General features: G+C 37.1%; 1 protein-coding gene across 1 annotated transcript in view; it reads left to right on the forward strand.

Moving 5' to 3' along the window:
* The window catches only part of LOC126252611 (Ca(2+)/calmodulin-responsive adenylate cyclase), a 370,372-nt gene extending 347,892 nt beyond the window's left edge, over nt 1–22,480 (forward strand). Inside the window, exons 26-27 of the mRNA XM_049953514.1 lie at nt 615–964; nt 21,324–22,480. Of these exons, the coding sequence (XP_049809471.1) occupies nt 615–964 (350 nt within the window). The 3' untranslated portion in view covers nt 21,324–22,480. The remainder of the gene's footprint in view (nt 1–614; nt 965–21,323) is intronic.
* Nucleotides 22,481–25,697: the final 3,217 nt, after the last annotated feature.

Here is a 25,697-nt window from a genome sequence, read left to right on the forward strand (position 1 = left end):
TGATTGATCTGTGATGTGCCTTATGTATATCAAAAGACAGATTTTCCCAAGACAGCTCCAAAAATGGTTATATGACTGAAAAAGTAGTCCTCCCTTTGAGGAGATTTTGGAGAGATCCTGACTGTTGCCAGTAGGTCATTTCAATTCCTTTTGTAATTAACAGTGTCTCAAACTGAAAGAGTATGAGAGTGGTGACACCAATGTATCTTCTGTATTATTATTGTTCCTCCCATACTGTTTCAGTTCAGTGATTGGTCACTGTAAGAGTTATTTCAATGTCCTATTGGCAACACTAAGGTGTGGAGAGTGATAGCAGACCACTTTTTGTCTGTGGATAGTGAATTTGTAGTTTTGAGTTGTCTTTGGACAGTGACATTGTAACACGAAGTGAACGTGTCAGTGGAACATTACTACACATTCAGTATCCAGCATTTTCCTATCATTTGTCCTTCTGTTGCTGTAGCTGCAGTGATTGTAATTAGATGGTTGTCTTCTTAGTGTAAATTATCAATCTCTCTTTCCTTATTTATAGCTTATTTGTTTGTAATTATAAGCATTTAAATAGAAATGCTGAATAAAGACATTTCTGAACAACCAATTTGTTTCATTTTCAGGAGCTCTAAGTGATGTGAATTCTGTTTTCAATGACTTAGGTCATGATGCAGACATGGATGACAACACAAGCATGTCATCTCGTGCTTCTTCCAGAATCTTTGATTCTGATGCTATGATGAGCTTGGATTCACTCAGTGTCCTGTACGATTCAGAGTATGACAATTGCTACCGTACCGATGAGGATGTCAACACAGCTGATACTGTACCTGATCTTGATAGAATTGATTACTTTTCAGCTGTCACGACAGACACAGATATAAATTTGGCTAACATAAGATCTATGTCAGAAAGCATTACAAGAAATTTTGGGCAGCCCAGGAGTGAAACAGACCCAGATAGTGATGTTTAGGTAACACAAAATTTTACTATATTTTAAATGTGTATCACTTATGGTATAGTTAAGATTTGGACTGTTTTGTTGCTTTATGTTATCAGTTTCCATAGAGATACATATATGAGGTTTGGAACTTAAATAGTGGCAACTATTTGTTCACAACCAATACAAAAGAGTTACATGTTTGTACCTGTTACTGTCCTACAAAGAAGTCACCAGCATTGTGTAAAACCTGTTGCCAGTGATGTGGAAGGCGTAGTATACTGTTAGCAGAGCCTGTTCTGTTGATGGTGCAAATGGAGCAGTCTACTGCCTGTCAAATCTCTGGAACAGTTCTGAAGCGAATGCTTCAGAATCTTCAGAATCAAATCAAAGTCACAAGGACTTAAATCTGGGGTGTATGGTGGATGTTACAGTTCTTGCCAGTCCCATCGACCTAACAGAGCAGCCACAGCTTGCGCTGTATGCGCCCGTGCATTGTCGTGCAAAATGATGGGTGGGTTGCGCAGAAAGTGTCGCTGCTTCTTTCAAAAAGCTGGTCACATGTGATGCTCCAAAAATGAACAGTAATACTGTGCATTGATGGTCTGCCATAGACGAAGTAACACATTAGGATAACACCATCACAGTCGTACATGAGAATTACATAACTTTAGAATGCTCCATTCGCACCATCAACGAACAGGCTCTGCTAACGGTACACTACGCCTTCCACATCGCTGGCAACAGATTCTACAATATGCTAGTGACTACTTTGAAGGACAGTAACAAGTGCAAACTTGTAACTCTTTTGTATCAGTTATGAATAAATAGTTGCCACTATTTAAGTTCCAACCCTCATAGTGGACATTTACTGCTGCACAGAAATGAAAACAAAAATACACAGTTAAGACTGTATAGTTAAAAATATTAAAACACACATTTTCTATTTTTCAGATACAGTGTGTACCATTATTGTTCTGTCATATTAATTAAAACAACACAAAAAAATCAATAATTCTTACACATGTAATACAAATGACTGTATAGTGAACAACAGAGGGTAACACATCCCTTATTATTTAGGTGCGTATCTCTTCCATCATGGAGTCAAATGGGATAAAAAGCAATTGTCAAATGAAATAGGTTGTTTGTAAATCCCTTTCTGTTGCTGAATATGTTAGTGTTAAAGTTAACACCTTCCTTAGAGTTCTTCTGAGCTTGACCACTCATTTGATGTCTTTTGTTATTTGGGAACACAGCCAAAATGAATTTCTTGTAGGGGAAACATTTTTCCTATGTAGTATATATGCCTGACATTATCAAGTTAGCCAGCCGCTGTGGCCGAGCGGTTCTAGGCACTTCAGTCTGGAATCGCGTGACCGCTAGTCACAGGTTCGAATCCTGCCTCGGGCATGGATGTGTGTGATGTTCTTAGGTTAGTTAGGTTTAAGTAGTTCTAAGTTCTAGGGGACTGATGACCTCAGATTTTAAGTCCCGTAGTGCTCAGAGCCATTATCAAGTTAGGTGGTGATCTACATTAATGCAGAAAGAGAAATACATCTTTAAACAACCAGCATTTATTGTGATGACTGGTTTCAGCAAACTATGTTGCCACATCATATCTTCTGCAGTACATTTCACTGAATCTTGGTCAAATGCATAGACTCAGAAGATCTGATGGTGGAAACTTAGTTTGCTGAAACCAATTACAATAAATGCTGAACAATAGCAATCTTGTCCATTTGATGTTGTACTTCTGTTTTTACATTTTCCTGCACAGGCTGTATTTTATTCATAATCTGTAATATTAGCAAAGTAATTACAGTCCTTCCATCATTCTCAAGCAAACCCAATGAGTCAGCCCATACCTAACCCCGTAGATGCACATGTTAACATGACAACTTTCAGGGTTGCCCCAGATCAAATCTGCCCTAAAAATGAACAATGATGGGTCTGTGTGCTGACCAGCCTCGATGTGGTCTCTAGGTAGGTTCACACATCCCACTTGGAGTATCCCAGCCAGGTTCCCATGTTCTGCCTCAGATATATGCTATGCAAATATTTAGAACACTTTCTCACCGGTGCATAGAGAATTTACTCTATACACAAACACAGAGCATACACTGTTCTTATACTGGGGGGTGCACTGGAGACTGATGACCTTGGCTGTTTGGTCTCCTTAAACACTCAATCAAAATCAGTTAGCCCATATGTAAGTGTCACTATAGCTTAATTCATTGCCTTCTTGAGAATAAAAAAATTTGAACTGCTTGTTGGCTTCTGTCTTGGGTTCTTCGGCTGATGAAGATCAAAGTGTGTCTCAGATCGGCAAAGCAGAAAAGGGACCCACTTGCAATTTCAGAAATACACTACATACCTCATACCATGTGCATGTGGAAAAGTCTATGTTGCAATGAATGGACAAACCATGGATATCAGAATCACTGTACAGAAACTGCATTGCAGACTGGGCCAGCTCGAGAAATCAGCTGCGGTGGAGCATGCATAGTGTAACACAGACCGTGTAGTAAAATTCCAACAGGGAAGTTCTTGGTGTAGAGAAGAGCTTATCATGCCCACTTGTTCAAGGAAGCCATAGAAACACACACAAATGACAGTAGCTTCAACAAGAAAGAGGAAAGCCTCAAGGTGAATGGATCCTAGATTCCCATGCTGCAGTGAACAACTGTTGCGAGTAACAAGGTGAGAACTGCTGCAGTGAAGACCATGGAAAAGCCATTGGATGTTTACATGCCAGTTATATATAATCTGTGCCTGCAAGCTCCACTTGAGTCTACCACAAGCAATGGAGGATGAAGCTTTGACAATGTCAGCCACTTGTCAACATGAAACATCAGAAAAATCATCAAACAGATGTTGGTCAAAGAACCCAAGACAGAAGCCAAAAGGCAATTTTTCAACAAGAGGCTATGAAAGCCTATTAACTAGTCTGTACATTAAAATTAGTTAACCCTTATGGATGATTGCAATAAAAAGACAGTGTGCACAGAGACCTAGTTTAAATTCCAGGCATCCAAACAGTACTGACAAAATGATCAAGAGGACCCATTTCATTGATGGTATGCACAGTATGAATGCAGCTGTGGTTGGACAGTGTGTTGCAACACAATCTGCATGTACACAATTACTCTGCAGTTCACACACAAATGTGTGGCAAAAAGGCTCATAGAACCACTTTAACACTATTTCTTGATTGTTCCACTCCTGAATAGCCTATGATAAAAATGAACACCTAAATCTTTCCATGTTAGCTCTGATTTCTCTTATTCTATGACAATGGCCATTTCTCACTATGTATGTAAGAGTCAACAAAGTATTTCGGCATATGGAGGAGAAAGTTGGTGATTGAAGTTTCATGAAATATCACTGACACATAAAACACATTTGTTTTAACAACTCCCACCCCAGCTTACTTATCACATCTGTGACACACACTCCTCTATTTTGTGATAATACAAAGCAAGCTGGTGTTCTCTGAATTTTTTCAACGACAGCTGTCAATCCTATCTGGTAAGGATCTCATACTGCACAGCAATACTTCAGAAGAGGACAGACAAGCATAGTGTAGGCAGGCACTCTCTTTAGCAGATATGTTGCACATTGTAAGTGTTTTGCCAATAAAATGCAGTCTTTGGTTCACCTTCCACCCAACATTTTCTATGTGGTGTTCTCATTTTAAGCTGTTTTTAATTGCAATCCCTAGGAACTTAGTTGAATCTATGACCTTGGACATGCTACTTAGAATGCAATTCCTTTAAAATTGTAAGTGTTACGGACTTCAAAAGATTTCAGTGGTACAATAATTGTCACAGTCTTCTTAAAATTCTGGTATTTCTGAAAGTATATCTGTCAATGTGTGCCATGTGGTGCCACATGAGGCATACAGTATTTTAAAGTCAAAAACATGATCACTTGTGTTTTTATTTGCACATACACTGACATTAAACCTTTAACTTGTAAAAATAAGTTAATGGTGTAAAATAAAACCAGATAAAATTATATCAGATTTTAGAAAAAAAGTCCTGTAATTCTTCAATGCAGCCAAAAATCCTAACAGGAATGAATAATCTAATATTGAGCATGTTGGCTGAAACATTATAATTCATTATAACAAACATCGCCTTTCCAAAAAGTTCCAAGATCAATTTTATTCCTTGTGTATATAAGTGATGTCAGTGAATCTGACAGCTTGAACTAACAATTATAAACACCAAGTGCACATTCGACAAATCAACTGTGAGCAGGCAGTGCTAAATAGTGGACATGTGACTGTATTGTGTCAACATTGTTGTGTCACAAATTGCAATAGAGCAGCATTTCTAAATAAAGACTCCAAGACATTCTCCAGGATGTTTTGAAGAACAGAAAATTTTGTGCAAAGTTTGTCCCGTACGCCTTAAAAAAAATCATCACAGGTGACAAGACTTGGTGTTATCAATAAAAACCTACCACAAAAAAGCAAAGTGCAAAATGGGTTCTGATGGTTTGCCAAGACTGAAGAAGGTGCAAATGTGAGACAGGAGTTGAACATCCCACAGAGAGACTTTCCTGACAGTTTCATATGACTGTATTAATCTTCTGTGCAGTGTGTTCCATTGGGAGGGGGAGACAAAGTAAAACACTTGAAGCATTTTAAAACCACCATCGCAACATTCCTCTATTTTGATTGATCCAGTGTCATGAATGTTATTGAACAACAACAACTAAATTTTATGCCCAGCATTTACAGATAATGACACATCATGAGCCCTTATTGACAGGCAGAGGAAGAGATTATTATTTACTACTGGGCATAGCTTAACCAACTGTTGCTACATGACTTACCAATACCTAATAACGTATGGTGCAACAGAAAAGAATATCCTTAATAAAGAAAATGGCAAAAAATAATGAAGATCTATGACACGAGGATGTAGGTTCCTCACAGTGTGTTTGGTGAGAAATACCATTACTTTGCTCTCCATCTCACCCCTCACTGGCAGGCTTTTGAGCTATGAGCTGTTATTGACGTCACCGATTTGTGCAGTTTCCTAACAAATATTTTTTTTCTAAATTTAGCCAGCAGACAGACACATTCCAGCTATTTTTTCATTGCAGGTACTTCTCAACTTGTGATGACAGCAAAATCTTAGAAACAGAGTAAAAAGATTTTCGTATTGGAATGGCATTTACAACAATAAAAAAAGTTTGATATTTGTAATGTTAAAGTTCTTTTTACAGTAAAATAGACATCAAAATTTTACTCTCCTGTTGTGCCAAAAACAATGGCTATGGATACATAAATGACAAAACACACAAACGCAATATTAACGTAAATAAATATAAGGAATGCATGTTAGTACATTCATAGAGTGTGATAAATATCAACACATGCATATTATGACTTAATTTGATCTTGGCACTTTACAGTGAAGCAACTATACAAGATGTAAGGCAACTGCAAATTAAATGCACTGTTGCAGTAGTGTGTATACTGTTGATGACTGTGTGTATGTATCATACATAATATATTTAGGAAACTGTTTTCTTTAAGATTTAAATTATATGGGGGGGGGGGGGGGGAGAGGATGAGACCATATAGTTAATGCCAATTTGCCTTAAGGTACTCATCAACAGAATAAAAACTGTATTGCACCTATCAATTCCTTTTTTGTCTTAAAAGTATTGCTGTTATTTTATTAATTGGCTTGTTAATCATTATTCTGTGAGGTTCAAGGGTAAGGTGCAAGTCTTATGACTGACGCCACTTCAGTGATGTTCATGCCCCTAATCTACTCCAGTTTTACGTATGGAGAAGAGGGACCTGCAATTTAACATGGAATCCTAACCTTGTGTCATTCGTGGTAGTCTCACACATTGTTGGGAGGGGAAAGCTAGATTAAAGTCAGACTGAAAATTTCCACAGTATGAATGGGATTTGATCCTGTAATCTCTCAATTTCCTGGCACAAGCTTTACCACTAGATGACCAAGAGCAACTATGCACAATCTTTGGCTCACCAGATGAATGTTTGCCTTGGTTTGTGTGTATCAGTTGTGGATTTCTCTGTCAACTGTAAGTAGACTAAACAATTTTTCCCCTCAAAAGAGACAGTTTCTAGAATATACATACAGAGACTTGGCAATATATTATGTTCTTTAAAAAAATGTTTTGTGGCTGATCACATTAGAATTTTCTGTAGTATTTTTTCTATTATTCTTTTTTGCACAAGGAATATTTTCGTGTGTGTAGCTCCCCAGAAAGGGACGCATATACTGTTGTTGAGTGTGTAATACCATGGCACACTATCTTGGGTGTTCGTCACAGGATTGCCTGAGGATTATGAATGCATAAGTGTGACCTTTTTAATAGTTTCTTTCTGTGGTGGTTCCATTGGAGTGACTATCAATCCACTTTGTTTCTGGCTGCTAGTCTTTCCAAAGAGTTCCAGTGGGTTTGATTTAGTTTCATACAGAAAGTTAAGAAAAAAATATAAAGACAAATTGGATAAGGGATTCTGTGGGTATTAGCATTAGTCTAACAGTGGGTACTTAATTATCTCATTTCAAATGGATATTTCTGTACATGGAATTGCATTTAAATGTTGTATCTATTTTAGCAGTAATGATTAGTTAGTGTGTTAATTTCAACAAAACTAGTTTTATAAACATATATTAGGAGTTATACATATATTAGAACCTTTCTGTCTTTGCCTACCTGTGCATCAAAATCTCCTATCACTATGGAGTGTGCTAATATAGTGATAGGAGATTTTAATGCACAGGTAGACAAAGACAGAAATGGGTTTGAGCAAGTATTAGGATGTTTTGGATCTGGAGACAGAAATGAAGAAGGGGAAAGACTCCTGGATTTGTGCCAGAGGAATGGAATTAAAATAGCAATCAACCGGTTTATGAAGAGAGAAAGTCATGTTATCACCAGATACAGTTGAGATGGAAGAATCAAGAGTTTAATTGATTAAATTCTAGTACATAAGGAATGGGGAGAGAAAGTAACACATGTGAAGGTAATTCCAAGTATGATGGCAGATTGAGACCATAGATTACTGGTGGGACAATGGAAAATGAATCACTGTGTGAAAAATAGAAACCAAAAGAAAATGATGAGGATACGGGATTGGAAACTGAAGGAGAGTGAAAGTGCTGAAAAGTATAGAGAATTAATGACACAAAAATTTCCAAAAGATGTTTTCTGCAATGTAGAAAAAGAATGGAGTTTATTCAAAGACAATTTAGTCAAAGCAACACAAAAAGTATGTGGTAGAACATCTGGAAAGGAAAAAGTAAGACATAGAGGTTGGTGGGATGATACCACAATCCAAGCAGTTAGAAGAAAAAATGGAGCATGGAGAAAGTGGTGGAGAACTAAAAATGACAAGGACCATAAAAGATATATAGAGGAAAAGAAGAAGTGCAAATAAATAGTGGAAACAGCAAAGAAAAATGCATGGGAAGAGTTTACAAAAGAATTTGAAGAAGATGTGAAGAGTAATAAGAAAATGTTCTATAAAATGATGAAAAATAAAAGGAAGGCTTCTGAAGTACCAGTAAAGATGGAACCAGAGGATGCTACTGTGATTGAAGATCCAGGGAATATAAAAGATCTCTGGAGAGAACATTTTAAGAAACTGTTAAATGCTGAGGAGCAGGTACATGAGGAAACAACAAATAATGGAGAAATTGAGAGAAGTTGGGAAGCAGAATTAGGACAAGGGAAGTAATGGAAACAGCTGTGAAGAAGATGAATGAGGGGAAAGCTCCAGGACCTGATGTAGTATCAGTGGACATGATAAGAGCAGCAGGTCCAGTGGGAATGCAGTGGCTGTATAGAGTACTGTCAAGTGTGTGGAGAAACAGTACAATACCTGATGATTGGAGAAGAGGAGACATTGTTCCCAATCTTCAAAAAAGGCAATAAAAGGCTTTGTAAAAACTACAGTGGACTAACCCTTATGATTCATATAGCCAAGATTACCATATCCTCCCCCTTCTCATATCCCACCCTGTTTATTTGCAGACCTCTGCCAATGCCTATGCCTGTCTTTTCCCCATTCCTCTCCTATTTTGTTCCTCTTTTCCCCACCTCCCTGCCCTACAACCTTGTGGCACTGCCCGTGTTGGCAGTCCACTCTCTGAACATTCCACCAGACAGTGTTCATCTCTCTCCCACCCATACACTACTAGCCCTTCCCCTTCCCCACTCCCTCCATCCCACGTGATGTTGCATTCCAGCCCGAGAAGTCTGTAACTAGATGTTTCTTCTTTAAGTTAAGTAGCAATCTATCTTTAACTACTTCATAACGCAATTCTCATATACAGTTACAGGCCACTAAATATGCTTTATAAATAAAAAAGTGAAATGTGTATGGCAAAAAACAAACTGCCTTTCATTTAATTGGAAAATGGAACATACCTCCATGAAACTAGATTTATTCTTGAGGTCTTTAGTACTTCTGGGAAACAATATTTGGTTGAGCTGTTTATCGCATTACATACAGATGTGAAAATTTCGGCCTTGTAACATCAATCAAAAGTGGCCTTGCTGTGCTGGTGCAGTGAACAGCAGAAAGCAAGAGTGAAACTACAGCGATAATCCTGAGGGCCTGCAGCTCTACTATATGGTTAAATGATTATGGAGTCCTCTTGGGTAAAATATTCCAGAGGTAAAATAGTCCCACATTCAGATCTCTGGGCAGGGAGTGCTCAGGAGAGTGTCGTCACCAGGAGAAACAAAACTGGTGTCCTATGGATCAGACAGGGGCATGTTAGAGCCCTTAATTGGTTAGAAAATTTAAAAAGAGGAATTGGCTGGTTGATGTTAGATACAGTGGGAATTAGTGAAGTTCTGTGGCAGGAGGAACAGAACTTCTGGTAAAGTGAATACAGAGCTATAAATACAAAATCAAATAGGGATAATGCAGGAGTAGGTTTAATGATGAATAATAAAACAGAAATGCAGGTTAGCTACTATGAACAGCATTGTGGAACATTATCATAGCCAAGATTGACTTGAAGCCAATATCTATGACAGTAGTAAAAGTTTATATGTCAACTACCTCAGCAGATGATGAAGAGAGTGAAGAAATGCGTGAGGAAATAAAATAAATTATTCAGGTAATTAAGGGAGATGAAAATTAAATAGTGATGGAGTACTGGAATTTGATAGGAGGAAAAGTATGAAAAGGTAAATAGTAGGTGAATATGGATTTGGGGAAAGGAATGAAAGAGGAAGCCATCCGGTAGAATTTTACACTGAGCATAATTTAATCATCATTAACACTTGGTTTGGGAATCATAAAAGAAGGTAATATACATGGAAGAGACCTGGCGACAATGGAAGGTTTCAGATTGGTTATATAGTGGTTAGACACAGATTTAGGAAATAGATTTTAAATTGTAAGACATTGCCAGGAGCAGATGTGGTCTCCGACCACAATTTATTGGTTATGAACTATAGATTAAAACTGAAGAAATTGGGGAAAAACAGGAAATTAAAGAGATGGGACCTGGATAAGTTGAAAGAATTGGAGGTTGCTGAGAGTTTCAGAGGGAGCATTAGGCAATGGTTGACTAGAACAGGGAAAAAGAATACTGTAGATGAGGGATGGGTAGCTCTGAGAGATGAAATAGTGGGGGCAGCAGATGATCAAATAGGTAAAAAGACAAGACCTAATAGAAATCCTTGGATAACATAACATATACTGAATTTAACTGATGAAAGAAGAAAATTTAAAAATGCAGGAAATGAAGCAGATGAAAGACAATACAGAGCTTTGAAAAACGAGATAACAGGAAGTACACAGTGGCTAAGCAGGAATGGCTAGAGGACACATGTAAGGATTTAGAAGCATATTTCACTAGGGGAATGATAGATACTGCGTGCAGGAAAATTAAAGAGGCCTTTGGGGAAAAGAAAGCAGCTGTTTTAATACCAAGAGTTCAGATGGAAAACTAATCCTAAGCAAAGAAGGGAAAGCAGAAAGGTGGAAGGGGTGTGTAGAGGGTATATACAACAGAGATAAACTTGAAGACAATATTGTAGAAAGGGAAGTGTACGTAGATGAAGATGAGGTGGGAGATATGATACTAAGAGAAGAAACTGACAGAGCTCTGAAAGATCTAAGTCAAAACAAGGGCCCATGAGTAGACATATTCTGTTAGAACTACTAATAGTCTTGGGAGAGCCAGCCATGACAAAACTCTCCATCTAGTGGGCAAGATGTATGAGAGAGGCAAAATATGCTCACACTTCAAGAAGAATGTAATAATTCCATTTCCAAAGAAAGCAGTTGCTGACAGGTGTGAAAATTACCAAACTATATTAAGTGATGCTTGCAAACTACTAACACAAATTCTTTACAGAAGAATGGAAAATCTGGTAGAAGCTGACCTTGGAGAAGATCATTTTGGATTCTGAAGAAATTCAGGAACAATTGAGGCAATACTGAACTTACAAGTTATCTTATGCAACCTCTACACTGAACAAGCAGTGAAGAAAAGTAAAGAAAAATTTGAAGTAGGAATTAAAGCTCAGGGAAAGGAAATAAAAACTTTGAGGTAATGACACTGAAATTCTGTCGTAGACAGCAAAGGACTTGGAAGAGCAGTTGAACGGAATGGCCATTGTCTTGAAAGGAGGATATAGAATGAACATCAGCAAAGGCAAAACAAGAATAATGGGATTGGGAAATGACACATTTAAAGTAGTAGATGAGTTTTATTATCTGGGCAGCAAAAGAACCGATGATGGCTTAAATGAAGACATAAAATCTAGACTGGCAGTGGCAAGAAAAGTATTTCTGAAGAAGAGAAATTTGTTAACATATAATATAGAGTTAACTGTTAGGAAGTCTTTTCGGAAAGTATTTGTCTGGACTGTAGCCATGTATGGAATGAAACATAGACAATGAACAGTTTAGACAAAAAAGGAGGGGAAGCTTTTGAAATGTGGTGCTACAGAAGAATATTGGTTAGATGGGTAGATCACGTAACTGATGAGGAGGTACTAAATAGAATTAGGGAGACAAGGAATTTGTGGCCCAATTTGACTACAAGAAGAGATTGGTTGTTAGTTCACATTCTGAGACATCAAGGGATCACCAATTTAGTAATGGAGGGAAGTGCGGGGTGTAAAATAGTCGAGAGAGACCAAGAGTTGAATACAGGAAGCGGATTGAGAAGAATGTTGGTTGCAATGGTTATTTGGAGATGACGAGGCTCACACAGGATAGAATAGCATGGAGAGCTGCATTAAACCAGCCTTCAGATTGAAGACCACAACCACAACAACAACAACAACACAATAAACTGGTAGTTTGATGATTGCATATATTAAGAAACTTACTGAGGAGTTTTTTTATACTTTTTAAAGTAACTTTGGAAATTTGGACCACAATTTGTTTTGTTTTGTACAGTACATTCTATATAAAGTTAATTCTTGGTTGCACTAAAGATGATTATTCCCTTCGTGATTCATCTTTTGTACCCATCACTTCTGAATGGCTTTTCTATATGTCTTTTGAGAGGAAAGGCACTGTTAAAACAATGACACAGATAATCAGCAGATATTTTTGTTTTTCCTTCAGTGCCATCCTCATGATAAACAGTTCCCCAGGTCTTCTGCTTCAGCAGGTACTTCATTAACATTACATTGTAGGTATCTTTGATGGAAACACCTATATTTTGGAGAACTACACCTCTGAAATATGTCATAAAGCTCATCATTGATGCAATGCAGCCCTCATTAGCTATTGAACTGAACAAAATTTGTCTTCCATGTGTTGGCCAGCATATTACATGTTACACCAAGCATGTGGTCAGACGCACTCAAGGAAAAGTGAGATCATTCTGAATTGTAATGAGGCAGTAGGATAGAGCAAGCATTTTGAACATGCCATGGTGTTAGTTGTATTGTTTGTGTTCAAAAGGTGTTATTCATAGACATCTGACCTACAACAAAAATGCTTTAGTATGAGGCAAAATGGGTTTGTGGCATTTGGAAGAAATTATATTCATTGAGTCATCCTTAACCTTGCTTCCACTTAACTATAAACCTTATCATGAGGTCTCTCTTAAATTTATGAGCTCACTGGGTAAGGAGTTGCAGTACATGGCACCTTTGATACATGGACTTCTATCCATTAATCTAAGTCTTCTGTGGCTAAGATAAAATATTCCTTATTCCTTGTATTATAACCACAAAATTCCATATTTTTCTGTCCCCTTTCACTGTTGTGGTTTTGGAAATCAATACTGTATATACAGTCGCAATACAAACATTTAAAAATAGACTGTTACATTAGATTCTCTTTTTGACTTCAGTTACTATTGTCAGAGTCATATTCTGTAACACAAAGACTCTATATTTGTTAATTTGTCCAAGAATCATTTTTGTACATTGTTTGTACATATGATATGGGACAGTGGTAAACCTAGTTAATTTACAATGTAGGTTGATGTACTACATTGCTTCAACATGTGATAATAGCAGTTATTAAGTGAGACAACATGATAAGCACAATGTAAACTATATAAAAAATTTGGTAAATGAGGTTTACCTATTATGGTGTTCCATAACATCAGACAAAGACGAGAAGCAGTGATCAAGCAAGAACTGTTTCAACTTTGTTTTAAATGCATTTAATGTTGGTATGTATTTTAGGTAAGAAGACAAATGGTTATATAACATAGCTCCAGTATGATACAATCCTCTTTTCAAAAGTCTGTATTTACTGTGTTCATTTAACAGTTCATCTTCTGCCTAGTTTCATTGTACATATGTCATACATATTGCATTTTGAAGAGATAATCTGAAAGTTTTTTTACAAACATTCGATATGCGAACCATGAGTGACTCTGCAGACGTCAATACGGTAATCGAATTCTTGCCATACCTGTCCCAGCATGGTATCGTCGACTGTGGCCGTTGCTTCCTGTATTCTCTCCTGCAGCTCTGCTACAACACGTGGTTCAGGTGGTACATACACCAGATCTTTAATGAGTCTCCACAGAAAAAAGTCACATGGAGTGAGATCTGGTGATCGGGGAGGCCATTTCATGAGACAGCTGTCCCCTTCTGTAGCATTGCCGATCAATCGATACACCAGCTCTGTGTTCAGGTACTCACGAACTTCATGATGAAAATGAGGTGGAGCACTATCCTACTGAAAGATGAATGGAGAGTCCGATTGCATTTGAGGCATCAGCCAGTGCTGCAACACGTCCAAGTAGGAATATCCAGTGACAGTGCTGTCAGTGAAGAACTATGGCCCGTAGAGTTTTCAACATGACAAGGCACAAAAAACATTTACCTTTGGGGAATCACGCTCAAATTCAGTGCACTCATGTGGATCCTTTGTACCCCAGATTCGCAATTATGCCTGTTACTTTCCCATTAGTGTGAAAAGTTGCTTCTTCACTAAAAATTAAGTGATCAACAATGCCATCCCCATCCTCATTCAGTTGTTGCAACTGCGAACAAATTACAGAACGCTTGTCTTTGTCGTCATCATTGAGCTTCTGTGCTAGCCCCAGTTTGAATGGTTTCATAGACAGATTCTGTCAGTGGAGCCATTTTGAGTTCACGAGATGCACGATGCACCGATTTCTTTGGACTCCTTATGAATGTCTCTCATACGCACTCCACATTTACTTCACCAACACTGGGATGTCCGCTCCTCTTTGCCGGGCACAAGCAACCTGTTCTAATGAATTTGTTGTGCCAGTGCTAAACGGCCTTCCTTGTTGGTGGCTTCTTACCGTACTTGGTTCTAAACTTCTGCTGAACAGCTGTAGCACACTTGTTGCTGTCAAACTCCAACACACAGAATGCTTGGTCCACAACTGAACTCGCCCTCTTTGTGATTAGCGCTTACTATCGGCAAATTACCAAACTACGCTGTGGCGGTATACATGAAAAAAAACTTTCAGGGTTTCTCTTTGAAATGACATATGTATTATATTGTACAATGTTTGGTTCTTGAATAAATAATTGAAAGTGTTCCTGGACTTTATGTACACCCTGTATATACAAGCAAGGCAGCAACAGTATTTTGAGAGTTTTAAAAAAGGGTCTACAGGAATCCTTGCATTTAGCCTTTTTCTCATCCTGATAATCTTTTTCTGTATTTTAAATGTTTTTGTAGAATTTGTGGAATTCCCCCAAAAAATTACTCCATGCATAAGTAGCGACTGTTCAGGTGCACCTCCCATTTCAGATCTGCCTGAACATGAGTGCCTAGAAATTTTGTACCACTGACCTTAGACACATTTTCTCCTTTGATAATGAAAACAAGGTTTACAGGATGGAGGTTTTGTGTGGTGTGGAAGTTAACTGCCACAGTTTTTCAGAATTTATGACTAGCCTACTGGTCCTCAACCAGTGCGTTGAGGTATGCTTAACTGATATTGCAGCCTCTTGCAGATTTCTCTCATTCTGTAATTTAATTAGAATGTTAGTGTCATCTGCAAAGAGTACAGTGGTTCCATCGCGTATTTTACTAGCCAAGTCATTCATATACAGCAGAAATAGTACAGATCCCAGAACTGACCCTTGTGGGACTCCATACTTGATTTTCTCCTCATCACTGTAAAAACTAGAAATTTTTGTGTTTCACTATCTTTGTGTTTTATTTCTGTTATCTTCTGACGTTTACTGAGGTGCGACTGGAGCCACCTTTCAGACTGGCCTCTAATTCAATAATTACTTAATTTATGCAAGAGAATGCCATGATCAATAACATTGAAGGCTTTACTTAGATCCAGAAATATCCCAGATACATGTTGCTTATCATCCACTGCTTCTAATATTTCATTTACGAAGGCAAAATTTGCTGTCTGAGTTGACTTTCCAGCTCTGAACCCATGTTGGGAGTCATTTATCAGCCTCTCTCTATTCAAGAAAACTGTTAACCTTCCAAGGAACATTTTTTCCATAATTTTGCTGAAGTCTGACAATACTAAAACTGGCTTATAATTAATAATATTACTTTTTGCACCCTTCTTATGCAAAGGTGTTACTTTTGCAGTTTTTGGATTATTTAGAAACACACCACTCTCAAAAGATGAATTTACTACGTCTGTTAGCAGTTCCACAATAAATGTTGCGTTAAGTTTGATAATAGCATCTGGTATCTCAACAACACCCACTGAATATTTATTAGGTAATTTTTTATGATTATTGACAGTTCCTCAGGTGTTGCTGGATACATAAATAATGTGTTTGGGTGAATTTTTTGATCTGAGTGACTGGCTGGCTGTTTGTCAAGGTGTATATTTATTAACTACTGTGCTATATTAGAGAAATTATTGTTGAAAGCACTAGCCACATGTTTGGGGTCAGTTAGTTTATTTTTATTCATAATCAGCTCTATATTACTGTGATTAACTGGCCTGTTGCCCATTTCTTTCCTTATAATTTGCCAGTTTGCTTTAGTTTTATTCTTGGAATTACACAATATTGACAAAATTTTCTAGTTTTTTTTTGCTTTAAAATAACTCGTGTTTCTCATTCGTATCATTACAGTCATATACATCTTTCCAACTTTCACCCTTCAGGAGAGAACAAAAACATTCCACATTTTTTGTACTGAAATTCCTTACTATGTGTCCTATTCTGCCGGGAATTGAGTGTCCTGAAATATTCATTGCAAGAATTTGAGCATTGTGACCACTAAAACTAACATGTTATATGCATATTTGTACACATTTTTCAAGATATGATTGATAACAGATCAAGAGGTTGGCGTTACTCAAGTTGGTTCAGTTACCGTATAAATGAGTGTGTGAAATGTTCCTCCCCACAAAACTCACTACACAAGTAATGCCCCAGAAACACTGCAACATATTATGAAACATTGTAAAAACTTCAGGAGTATGCACATCTTCTCTGAAATTGACAGATCAGATATCAAAATAAAATCAATACATAGGGAATTTTGGCAAAACAAGGCTGGTAAAGATGCCACAGAACATGACAGAATTTGTTCTAAAGAGAATGGGAGAGTTGTAAAGGGCAGTTTGTGACCAGCAGATATTTTTAATAATTACTTTTTATGCAAGATAATGGATTCAAATAGTTCAGAAGAGAAAGCAAAACAATACACTGAAGAAGCAATACAGATGTCATTTAATGAATTAAAAATTAATCTTGCATCACCATCTGAATTGCAGAAGATCATCATCATGACTGTAAATAGTACATGTTCATAGGGCATGGATAATACGAGGTGTGGCTAGAAAAAAAACGGACTAGTACTGGTGAAACAATAAAACGAATGCAATAAGGCTGAAAGTCGCGTGGCCTGTCACGTGACTCTCGCTCCACCTACTGCTCGAGTTTCATCTGCCTCCTGCACTCAGTCTGCCCATGGCGTCTGTTTTAAGTAGTTGACGTTTTGTCTGTGTGTCGGAAAATGTTGAGTGTACAGAAAGAACAGCGTGTTAACATCAAATTTTGTTTCAAACTAGGAAAATCTGCAAGTGAAACGTTTGTAATGTTACAACAAGTGTACGGCGATGATTGTTTATCGCGAACACATGTGTTTGAGTGGTTTAAACGATTTAAAGATGGCCGCGAAGACACCAGTGATGACACTCGCACTGGCAGATCATTGTCAGCAAAAACTGATGCAAACATTGAAAAAATTGGTAAACTTGTTCGACAAGATCGCCGTTTAACAATCAGAGCAGTTTCTGAGTTAACAGTAGTTGACAAGGATAGTGTCGAACAAGTTTACCGATTTTTTCAATGTTTGCATCAGTTTTTGCTGACAATGGTCTGCTAGTGCGAGTGTCATCACTGGTGTCTTCGCGGCCATCTTTAAATCGTTTAAACCACTCAAACACTTGTGTTCGCGATAAACAATCATCGCCGTACACTTGTTGTAACATTACAAACATTTCACTTGCAGATTTTCCTAGTTTGAAACAAAATTTGATGTTAACACACTGTTCTTTCTGTACACTCAACATTTTCCGACGCACAGACAAAACGTCAACTACTTAAAACAGACGCCACGGGCAGACTGGGTGCAGGAGGCAGATGAAACTCAAGCAGTAGGCGGAGCGAGAGTCACGTGACAGGCCACGCGACTTTCAGCCTTATTGCATTCATTTTATTGTTTCACCAGTACTAGTCCGGTTTTTTTCCAGCCACACCTCGTATCTTGAACAAGACCCAAAAAGTTGTGGCCCTATAGTTGTAATGTTCTTAGTCACTTACATAATGCATCATTAACTTGGGGTATTTTCACAGAAATATTGAAATGTGCCATTGTTAGCCTTCTGTATAAAAAGGGTGACTTGATAGATATCAACAACTACTTGCCAGTGTCACACCACTTCCTAAAATTTTTGAGCAGGCAATTGTATGTACCAGGTTTGTTAACCTACCTGGGTAGTAAAGGGTCACATTTTGGACTTCAAAATGGTCATTCTACCAGGTTAGCTGTTTATACATTTACTGAACACACAATAAAATCTTTAAATATAAAACATCTCGTGTTTAGTAAAATAATTTGATTTTGTCAGTCAGAATATTTTTTTAGAGAACTTAGTCATGGAATATGCAAATGGTTGATTTAGTTCTGATTTAAGAAACAGAATGCATCAAATTACCCTAGGCTGCTAGAGTAATACAATAAGGTGTGCCACATAATATGTAATGGGAGTCCCATAGGGTTCAATCATTGCCCAACTACTGCTCTTGCTTTATAATGATGATTTGCCATTTTACCTGAATCAAGAGGCGAAATTAGTCCTGTTTGCAGATGATTCAACCATTTTTATGAAGTTGATGAAAGAAAAATCAACAGAGAAAATAGTTAAAGATGTTTTCGCGAAAGTTACTTAATTGTTTTGCACAATGGCCTAGCTTTAAACTTTGAAAAAATGCAGTTCATCTTGTTTCATACTAACAAAAATATCCTACCTCCTGTTAACCTAGTCTATCACAAACAAATAATAAACTGGATAAGAAGTTGTTATCTGTGAATACTGATGAACAACTGTGAAAACCATATAGGAGACCTGCTAAAACGTTTCAGTTTGATAACTTTTGCCATTAGAATAACTGGCAACTTTGTGGATAGAGAAGTCAAAAAATTAATGTATTTTCATTCATTTATGTCTTATGGGATAATATACTGGGGTAACTTTTCACATAGGAAAAGTATTCATTGCACAAAAGAAAGTAATTAGAATAATGTGTGGACTTCACAAACGTAAATCTTGCAGGTATCTCCTTAATCAGCGGGGCATCTTAACTACAGCTTCACAACATTTTATTAACTAATAAAATTTGTTATTAACAATCCATCAAGTTCAACTTAGGAAGGAAAAATTATCACCATTACCCTCTAATGAACCAAACTTTGGCACAGAAAGAGGTGAAATACGCAGCTATAGAACTCTTTGACAATCCACCCACAGAAATAAAATGTCTGACAGCATAAGTGTTTTAAAATGTAGATTAAAGGTGATTTTCTTTAACGACCCCTTCCCTCCATAGAAAAATTCTTGAGTAGAGATAATTTGCCATTAAAAACTGTACAATTCAGTCATATAAATGTTATTTCTTGTACATATTTTGAAGTTGTATATAGGTGTTATACATTTGCACTTTTTACGCATTCCATATCACAACATTTATTGTGAATTTGATCTGTGGAATAAGGAACTAATTACCACTATAGTACCATATCACAGAAATGGTACAAAAGCCCAATATAATACACTTAATACCTCTGAATTTATATATAGTGGGCTATCCTTGAAGCATGGAGACTAGACATTAGCTTATTACATAGATGATCAATCTGACATTTCCAGGTTGATCCCCCAGGCTGAAAGTACATTACTTCGGTTTTTGAGAAGTTAACCCATAAATTTGAAATTCCTTACAAACATTACAGGGATCATTTCTCCAGCAGAATAGATGTGTCATAGGAAGACATGGTGTTGAATGGTTCATTATCTTGTGTACTAGGAAGCTCATTCACATATTTTAAAAAAGAAATGGTCACAATATTGAGCCCTGTTGCTCATCAAATATTATCATTTTCATTCTGGACCTTTTTCTGTCTATAATGTTCAGATTGTCATGGACAGTTTCAGTACATGACTCTAGTAATGCCACATGATTTGCACTGAGGACATCATTTGTAAGTTTTCAACAGCAATGCTCTAAGGTATACTGAGAACATTAGATCTGATGGTTAGCAATGAATTGGGGCAGATTTGAAACCTTTTAGATATTAGCACACTTTGGGTACAGTTCAGATCTGTGCCTTTTCTGTATATCCACAATAATGCTACTGATCTCAAAGCAAGGACCATTGTATTGTGGATTGAAGAAAATCAGATGCATTTTCTGGATTAGCGTGCTCAAAGCCCCAACCTGAACCCAACTGAATTTCTTTTGAGTCTTTGCATAGAATTCTGTTGGATATTAGGTTCCACCATTCTAAAACATTCCTCATGACTCAGTCTATCTATTAGTGAAAGCTGTATCAAAATCCCTATAGTAGTTCCTTAGATTAGCCTTCACATACAGACTGAAAAATACAATGTGGTGGTGGTGGTGGTGGTGGTGGTGGTGGTTGTTGGGATGTTTAAGGGGGACTAAACAGCGAAGGTCATCAGTCCCCTACAATGTGGGGACTTTAATTTATAAGTGTAGATGTTGCATGCTGTATCAGTTTGTTCACAAATCAACAGTAAATATTCATAACACGTCCAGAATCAGAAAGCAAATTTGCATTGCATGTATCAGATATGACTGAAAAACCTTTCTAAAGATTGAATGATGTAATAGTAGCAAAATAGAGGAACTGACCCACTGTTAAGTACATGCTATCGTCCTTAGAATTAACAATAATGGTAGTCTGGAGACGTTATGTAATATACTTACTTTTTCTTTACCATTAACTTCCTGTCTGTTTTGTACTGAAAAAATTGAAGGTATTCAAAAACTATAAATATAAATAACTGCACGACAAATGCAGGTAGATGAGGTATAGATAATAAAACTTGCTGTAAATACATAGCACGTAGTAAAATTGGAGCCAAATGTAAAAGTAAATATGAAATGTGCATCCGGACAACACTTTCTGATATAAGCAGGAAAAAGATGAGAAATGTGAAATGTTCTGAGAATGTATTGCCCTAATAAATGAAAATTAATGTAATGGTGAATGAAGCACTGCACACACTGTGTGTGGCCAATACATGATTTGGTATTCATTTTGTTGAAGCATTAAAAGAGGCGTGTATTGAAATACAAAGGAATCCACAATATGTGTGATACATTATGAAAAATAGCTTTGCATACCATATTATTTCATGTCTCTGATTTTCCTTTTTCTTTTTTCCAGAGGTGTTATTCATATCGGACATCTGATAAGTCTCCACAGCATCTGTGCAGACGGTTTGTAAACTGCATTTATACAAAACACCAAATATTTGTTAAATATACAAATGGGAATAGCAGACCAAGAAGATATGCCTCACATAATATTAAGGAAAGGATCAGTGTGTAAAGTTAAAAACTGGAAAAAAATAAAAAGCAAAATACAACATCGTGTGGAACATTGTCAATATTAGCAGATAGTAAAATAAAAGTAGTCGAAAACACAAATTGCAGCTGTTAACTCTATTTTGCATTCTTCATTGCATAAAAATATTCTGGGTGTTATTCCAAATTTTTTGCTGTGTCTAATTTGTTTGGGATTTAAATAATCTGTAGAAAGTAATTTATTGTTAATTTTAAAGAAAATACATTGTATAAATTCTTGTTGTTGTATTTTCTGTGTCTGTAAATATTAGCATTTCCAAACATATAGCAATTTTTCTTACTGCCAATGTATATTTTTGGTGTCTTTTTTCACATATTTGTATATGTAGATATGTCTATCCCAATAAGTCCTTAGATATCTAGTGACTTATTCAGGATTGAAGCCTTCCATTACCATTTTACTTTTGGGCTGTAATATTTGTGTGTATTTAATGTAAAAACAGATAGCTCACTTTCAAGTAATTTAATTCAGAGACCATAGAGAAAATACAAAATAAAACCATATTTCGGCAGACTTGCTGACTTTATTACTATGTTTCAACAACAACAGAAGTACTCTGGATGGCCCTAAACAAATAGTAATCAAAATCTTATTAATTCCTTAGCATTTAAAATGTGTGCTAATCTACATTTTTTTGCTTAATTGTTCTGTGCTAATGAGTCTTTTTGTATGTGTAACTGTTATCAGAAGCACTAATCAACAATTCCAGTACAAATTTTGTATATTAACAATTAAATGTGTAAATTCTGTAGAATACTATGCACACAATTTGGACTTTCGACTACTTTCACTATGTTTTCTCTTGCCTGTGAAGACTGCTGGTGTGTACGTGAGATGTGACAATAAGGTGGTACTCTTGAAATTATGATGCAGACTGAATATTGTTTTAGAGTTTCAAGTGACTGTTTATAATAGGTACTACAGGGGAATAAAATGGCCAGTTTTTTCTTCTCCTGGATTTGTGTGTGTTTGTCAGCACCATATATCATCCCTTCTAATACTCAGATGATTATTTTGTACTTTGTCATTGTTATTGGCATATACTCATGCCAGAACTGTATTACAGAGAAAGTGATAGTATCACTAACTCGTGTAAAAGAAAGAGTGCAGCTCTATAAATTTTGCTAGTGAATGGAATGTGCATTTTTCTTGTGTGTGTGTGTGTGTGTGTGTGTGTGTGTGTGTGTGTGTGTCAGAGAGAGAGAGTGAGAGAGAGAGCGCATTGTTGCAGTATGTTCATGAATGTAATGCATGAGACATGAGGGGTGTAAATGAATGTACTGTAATATGTTTGTCATATCTGCAATCACTGGCAAACTGTTGTTGTTGATTATTGCACATAAGACTATTTCTTAAAGCATACAGATTCTTTATTTATCTTGAAACTATCGTGCAGAATATTTATTTTCTGGCTGTTCATGTCATATAATACCAGATGCAAAAAGTGACAGTTTTGACTATTTGGTTGTGATTGTGTGCCCTTCATATTTGCATCTGTGCCTACGGGTTCATTTGTAATACTTTTTTTCATCCAACATTTTGCCTATATCATCTTTCTTATTCAGCTGTCTTTTTATGTGTATACTTTTACTGGAACTTCAAGTTCAAGAAAATTATTACTGCCCTAAATACATTGTTTCAGAGAAAACAGACTTATTGTACTACAATATGCAGGAAAAATAAATAAAATCAGTCTGTTCAGCAAACAGCCAGTAACCTTATTTTCCTCAAATGTACGAAACTAAGGTAAAGGAGTCACAAACCCAAATGTTGACTCGAACACAATGTTGTGTTATTCAACATGTTACATCCAGCCAGTTTACTAGACAACAGTTTACTGTGAAAATCCCATGCATGCTGCATCTTGATTTCCTTTCCAGAAACACAAGTGGTGAAAGTTAAGTGGTAATAATTTCTTCCCAGATTGGAGACTAATTTTAATGAGATTTGCCATGTCATTATGAAATCAAACATTGGAAAATCCAGAATGGAATGTAACAGTGTTAAGAAAAGGATTGTTTGCTACTCACCATATAGCGGAGATGCTGAGTCAAAGATAGGCACAACAAAAAGACAGTTGGAAAGCGAGCTTTTGGCCAACAAACCCTTCATTGAAAACTTACACCACACGCATATGTATACAAAGAACATGGCCCCCCCCCTCGCCCCCCTCCCCTCCCCTCCCCTCCCCTCCCCTCCCCTCCCCTCACCCCGAACACAACTCACACACACATGACCAGCATCTCTGGCAGATGAAGCCAGATTACTATGAGGTATACTATGGAAGCATGCAGTAACATTTTCTGGAAACAGTCTTCATTTTAAGGAATCCTTGATGACTGAAGGTCACAAAGCTTCACTCCTTGCCAGGGCCTGCCAACACCATCATCGGACTGTTGACAATTGGAAACATGTTACCTGGTTGGATGAGTCTAGTTTCAAGTTGTATCAAGTGGATGGATATGTATGGGTCTGGAGACAACCTGATGAACCAAAGGACCTAGCATGTCATCTGGTGGAGGCTCTCTAATGGTGTGAGACGTGTGCAGTTGGAGAGATATGGTACCCTGATATGTCTAGATATGACTCTGACAGGTGACATGTATGTAAGCATTCTGTCTGATCACCTGCATCCATTCATGTCCATTGTGCATTCCGACAGACTTGGGAAACTCCAGCGGGACAATGCAACATCCAGAGTGGCTCCAGGAAACCCTTCTGAATTTGAGCACATCCACTGGCCACCAAACCTCCCAGACATCAACATTTATGGAGCGTATCTGGGATGCCTTGCAATGTGCTGTTCAGAAGAGATCTCCACCCCCTCATACTCTTCCGGATTTATGGACATCCCTGCAGGATTCATGGTGTCAATTCCCTCCAGCACTAGTTCAGACATTAGTTGAGTCCATGGCACGTCATGTTGCAGCACTTCTGTGTGCTCACAGGGGACCTACACAATATTTGGCAGGTGTACTAGTTTCTTTGGCCCTTCAGTGTAAGAGTAAATTATAACAAATGCAAACAGACAAACACTAATGTGAATTTTAAAGACAAACACTGATATTTATGAGAATTATTTCTCAATTAACTACTTTGAAAAACTAGTTTCTGGGGAGGGTAACCACAGGTCAGATACATTATTAATAACAACAACAACACTCAATAACTGTTCAAATTATCATAAAAATTACAACAATTAAAAAGTCAAGAATTATGTATTTTCAGAAGTCATATAGCTGTATGAAGGTGAAGGTGCTTAATTTGCGACTACTGGTTTCACATAAATATAGATGCACCTTCAGGTTGGTCTGTTAAAAATACAAATCACTGTCTGAAATTTTTGAAATGGTAGAAATACAGAACCATAGTGTTGACATTCAGCAAGAAATAATGACGAGTACTCACAATGGTTATACTTCCATAATGTAAATGGATAATTACTGAGTCCCAGCTTTTGGGAAGTTATCCATGTAAAAATCAAACCACAATGGTAGGTTGTCATAATAAAATTGAGTACACGCAAAACATACATGTACAAAGCATGACTGCTGAATGAACCAGACCTAGAAAAGACCAGGGGAAAACTAACAATGAACTGAACATTACTGTGTACAGGGATAAAATGCCTAAAAATAATTACAGTCAAGGGAAAGTACTATAAGTACATGGGAAATATTATCGCAAAAATAATACTCCAGTACAGAACCAAAACAATGAGAATGAAAGGAAACTGAAAAGGAGCTCACTGGATAACACTATGTAGGTGATCAAAAAGTCAGTATAAATTTGAAAACTGAATAAATCACAGAATAATGTAGATAGAGAGGTACAAATTGACACACATGCTTGGAATGACATGGGATTTTATTAGAACCAAAAAAATGCAAACGTTCAAAAAATGTCCGACAGATGGCACTTCATCTGATCAGAATAGCAATAATTAGCATAACATAGTAAGACAAAGCAATATGTCCACCATCATTCCTCAACAATAGCTGTAATGTTGTGAACAGCACTGTAAAGCATGTCTGGAGTTATGGTGAGGCATTGGCATCTGGTGTTGTCTTTCAGCATCCCTAGAGATGTCGGTCGATCACAATACACTTGTGACTTCAGGTGAACCCAAAGCCAATAATCGCACAGACTGAGGTCTGGGGACCTGGGAGGCCA

This window comes from Schistocerca nitens, chromosome 4 (assembly GCF_023898315.1).
Source record: "Schistocerca nitens isolate TAMUIC-IGC-003100 chromosome 4, iqSchNite1.1, whole genome shotgun sequence".
Lineage (NCBI taxonomy): Eukaryota > Metazoa > Arthropoda > Insecta > Orthoptera > Acrididae > Schistocerca > Schistocerca nitens.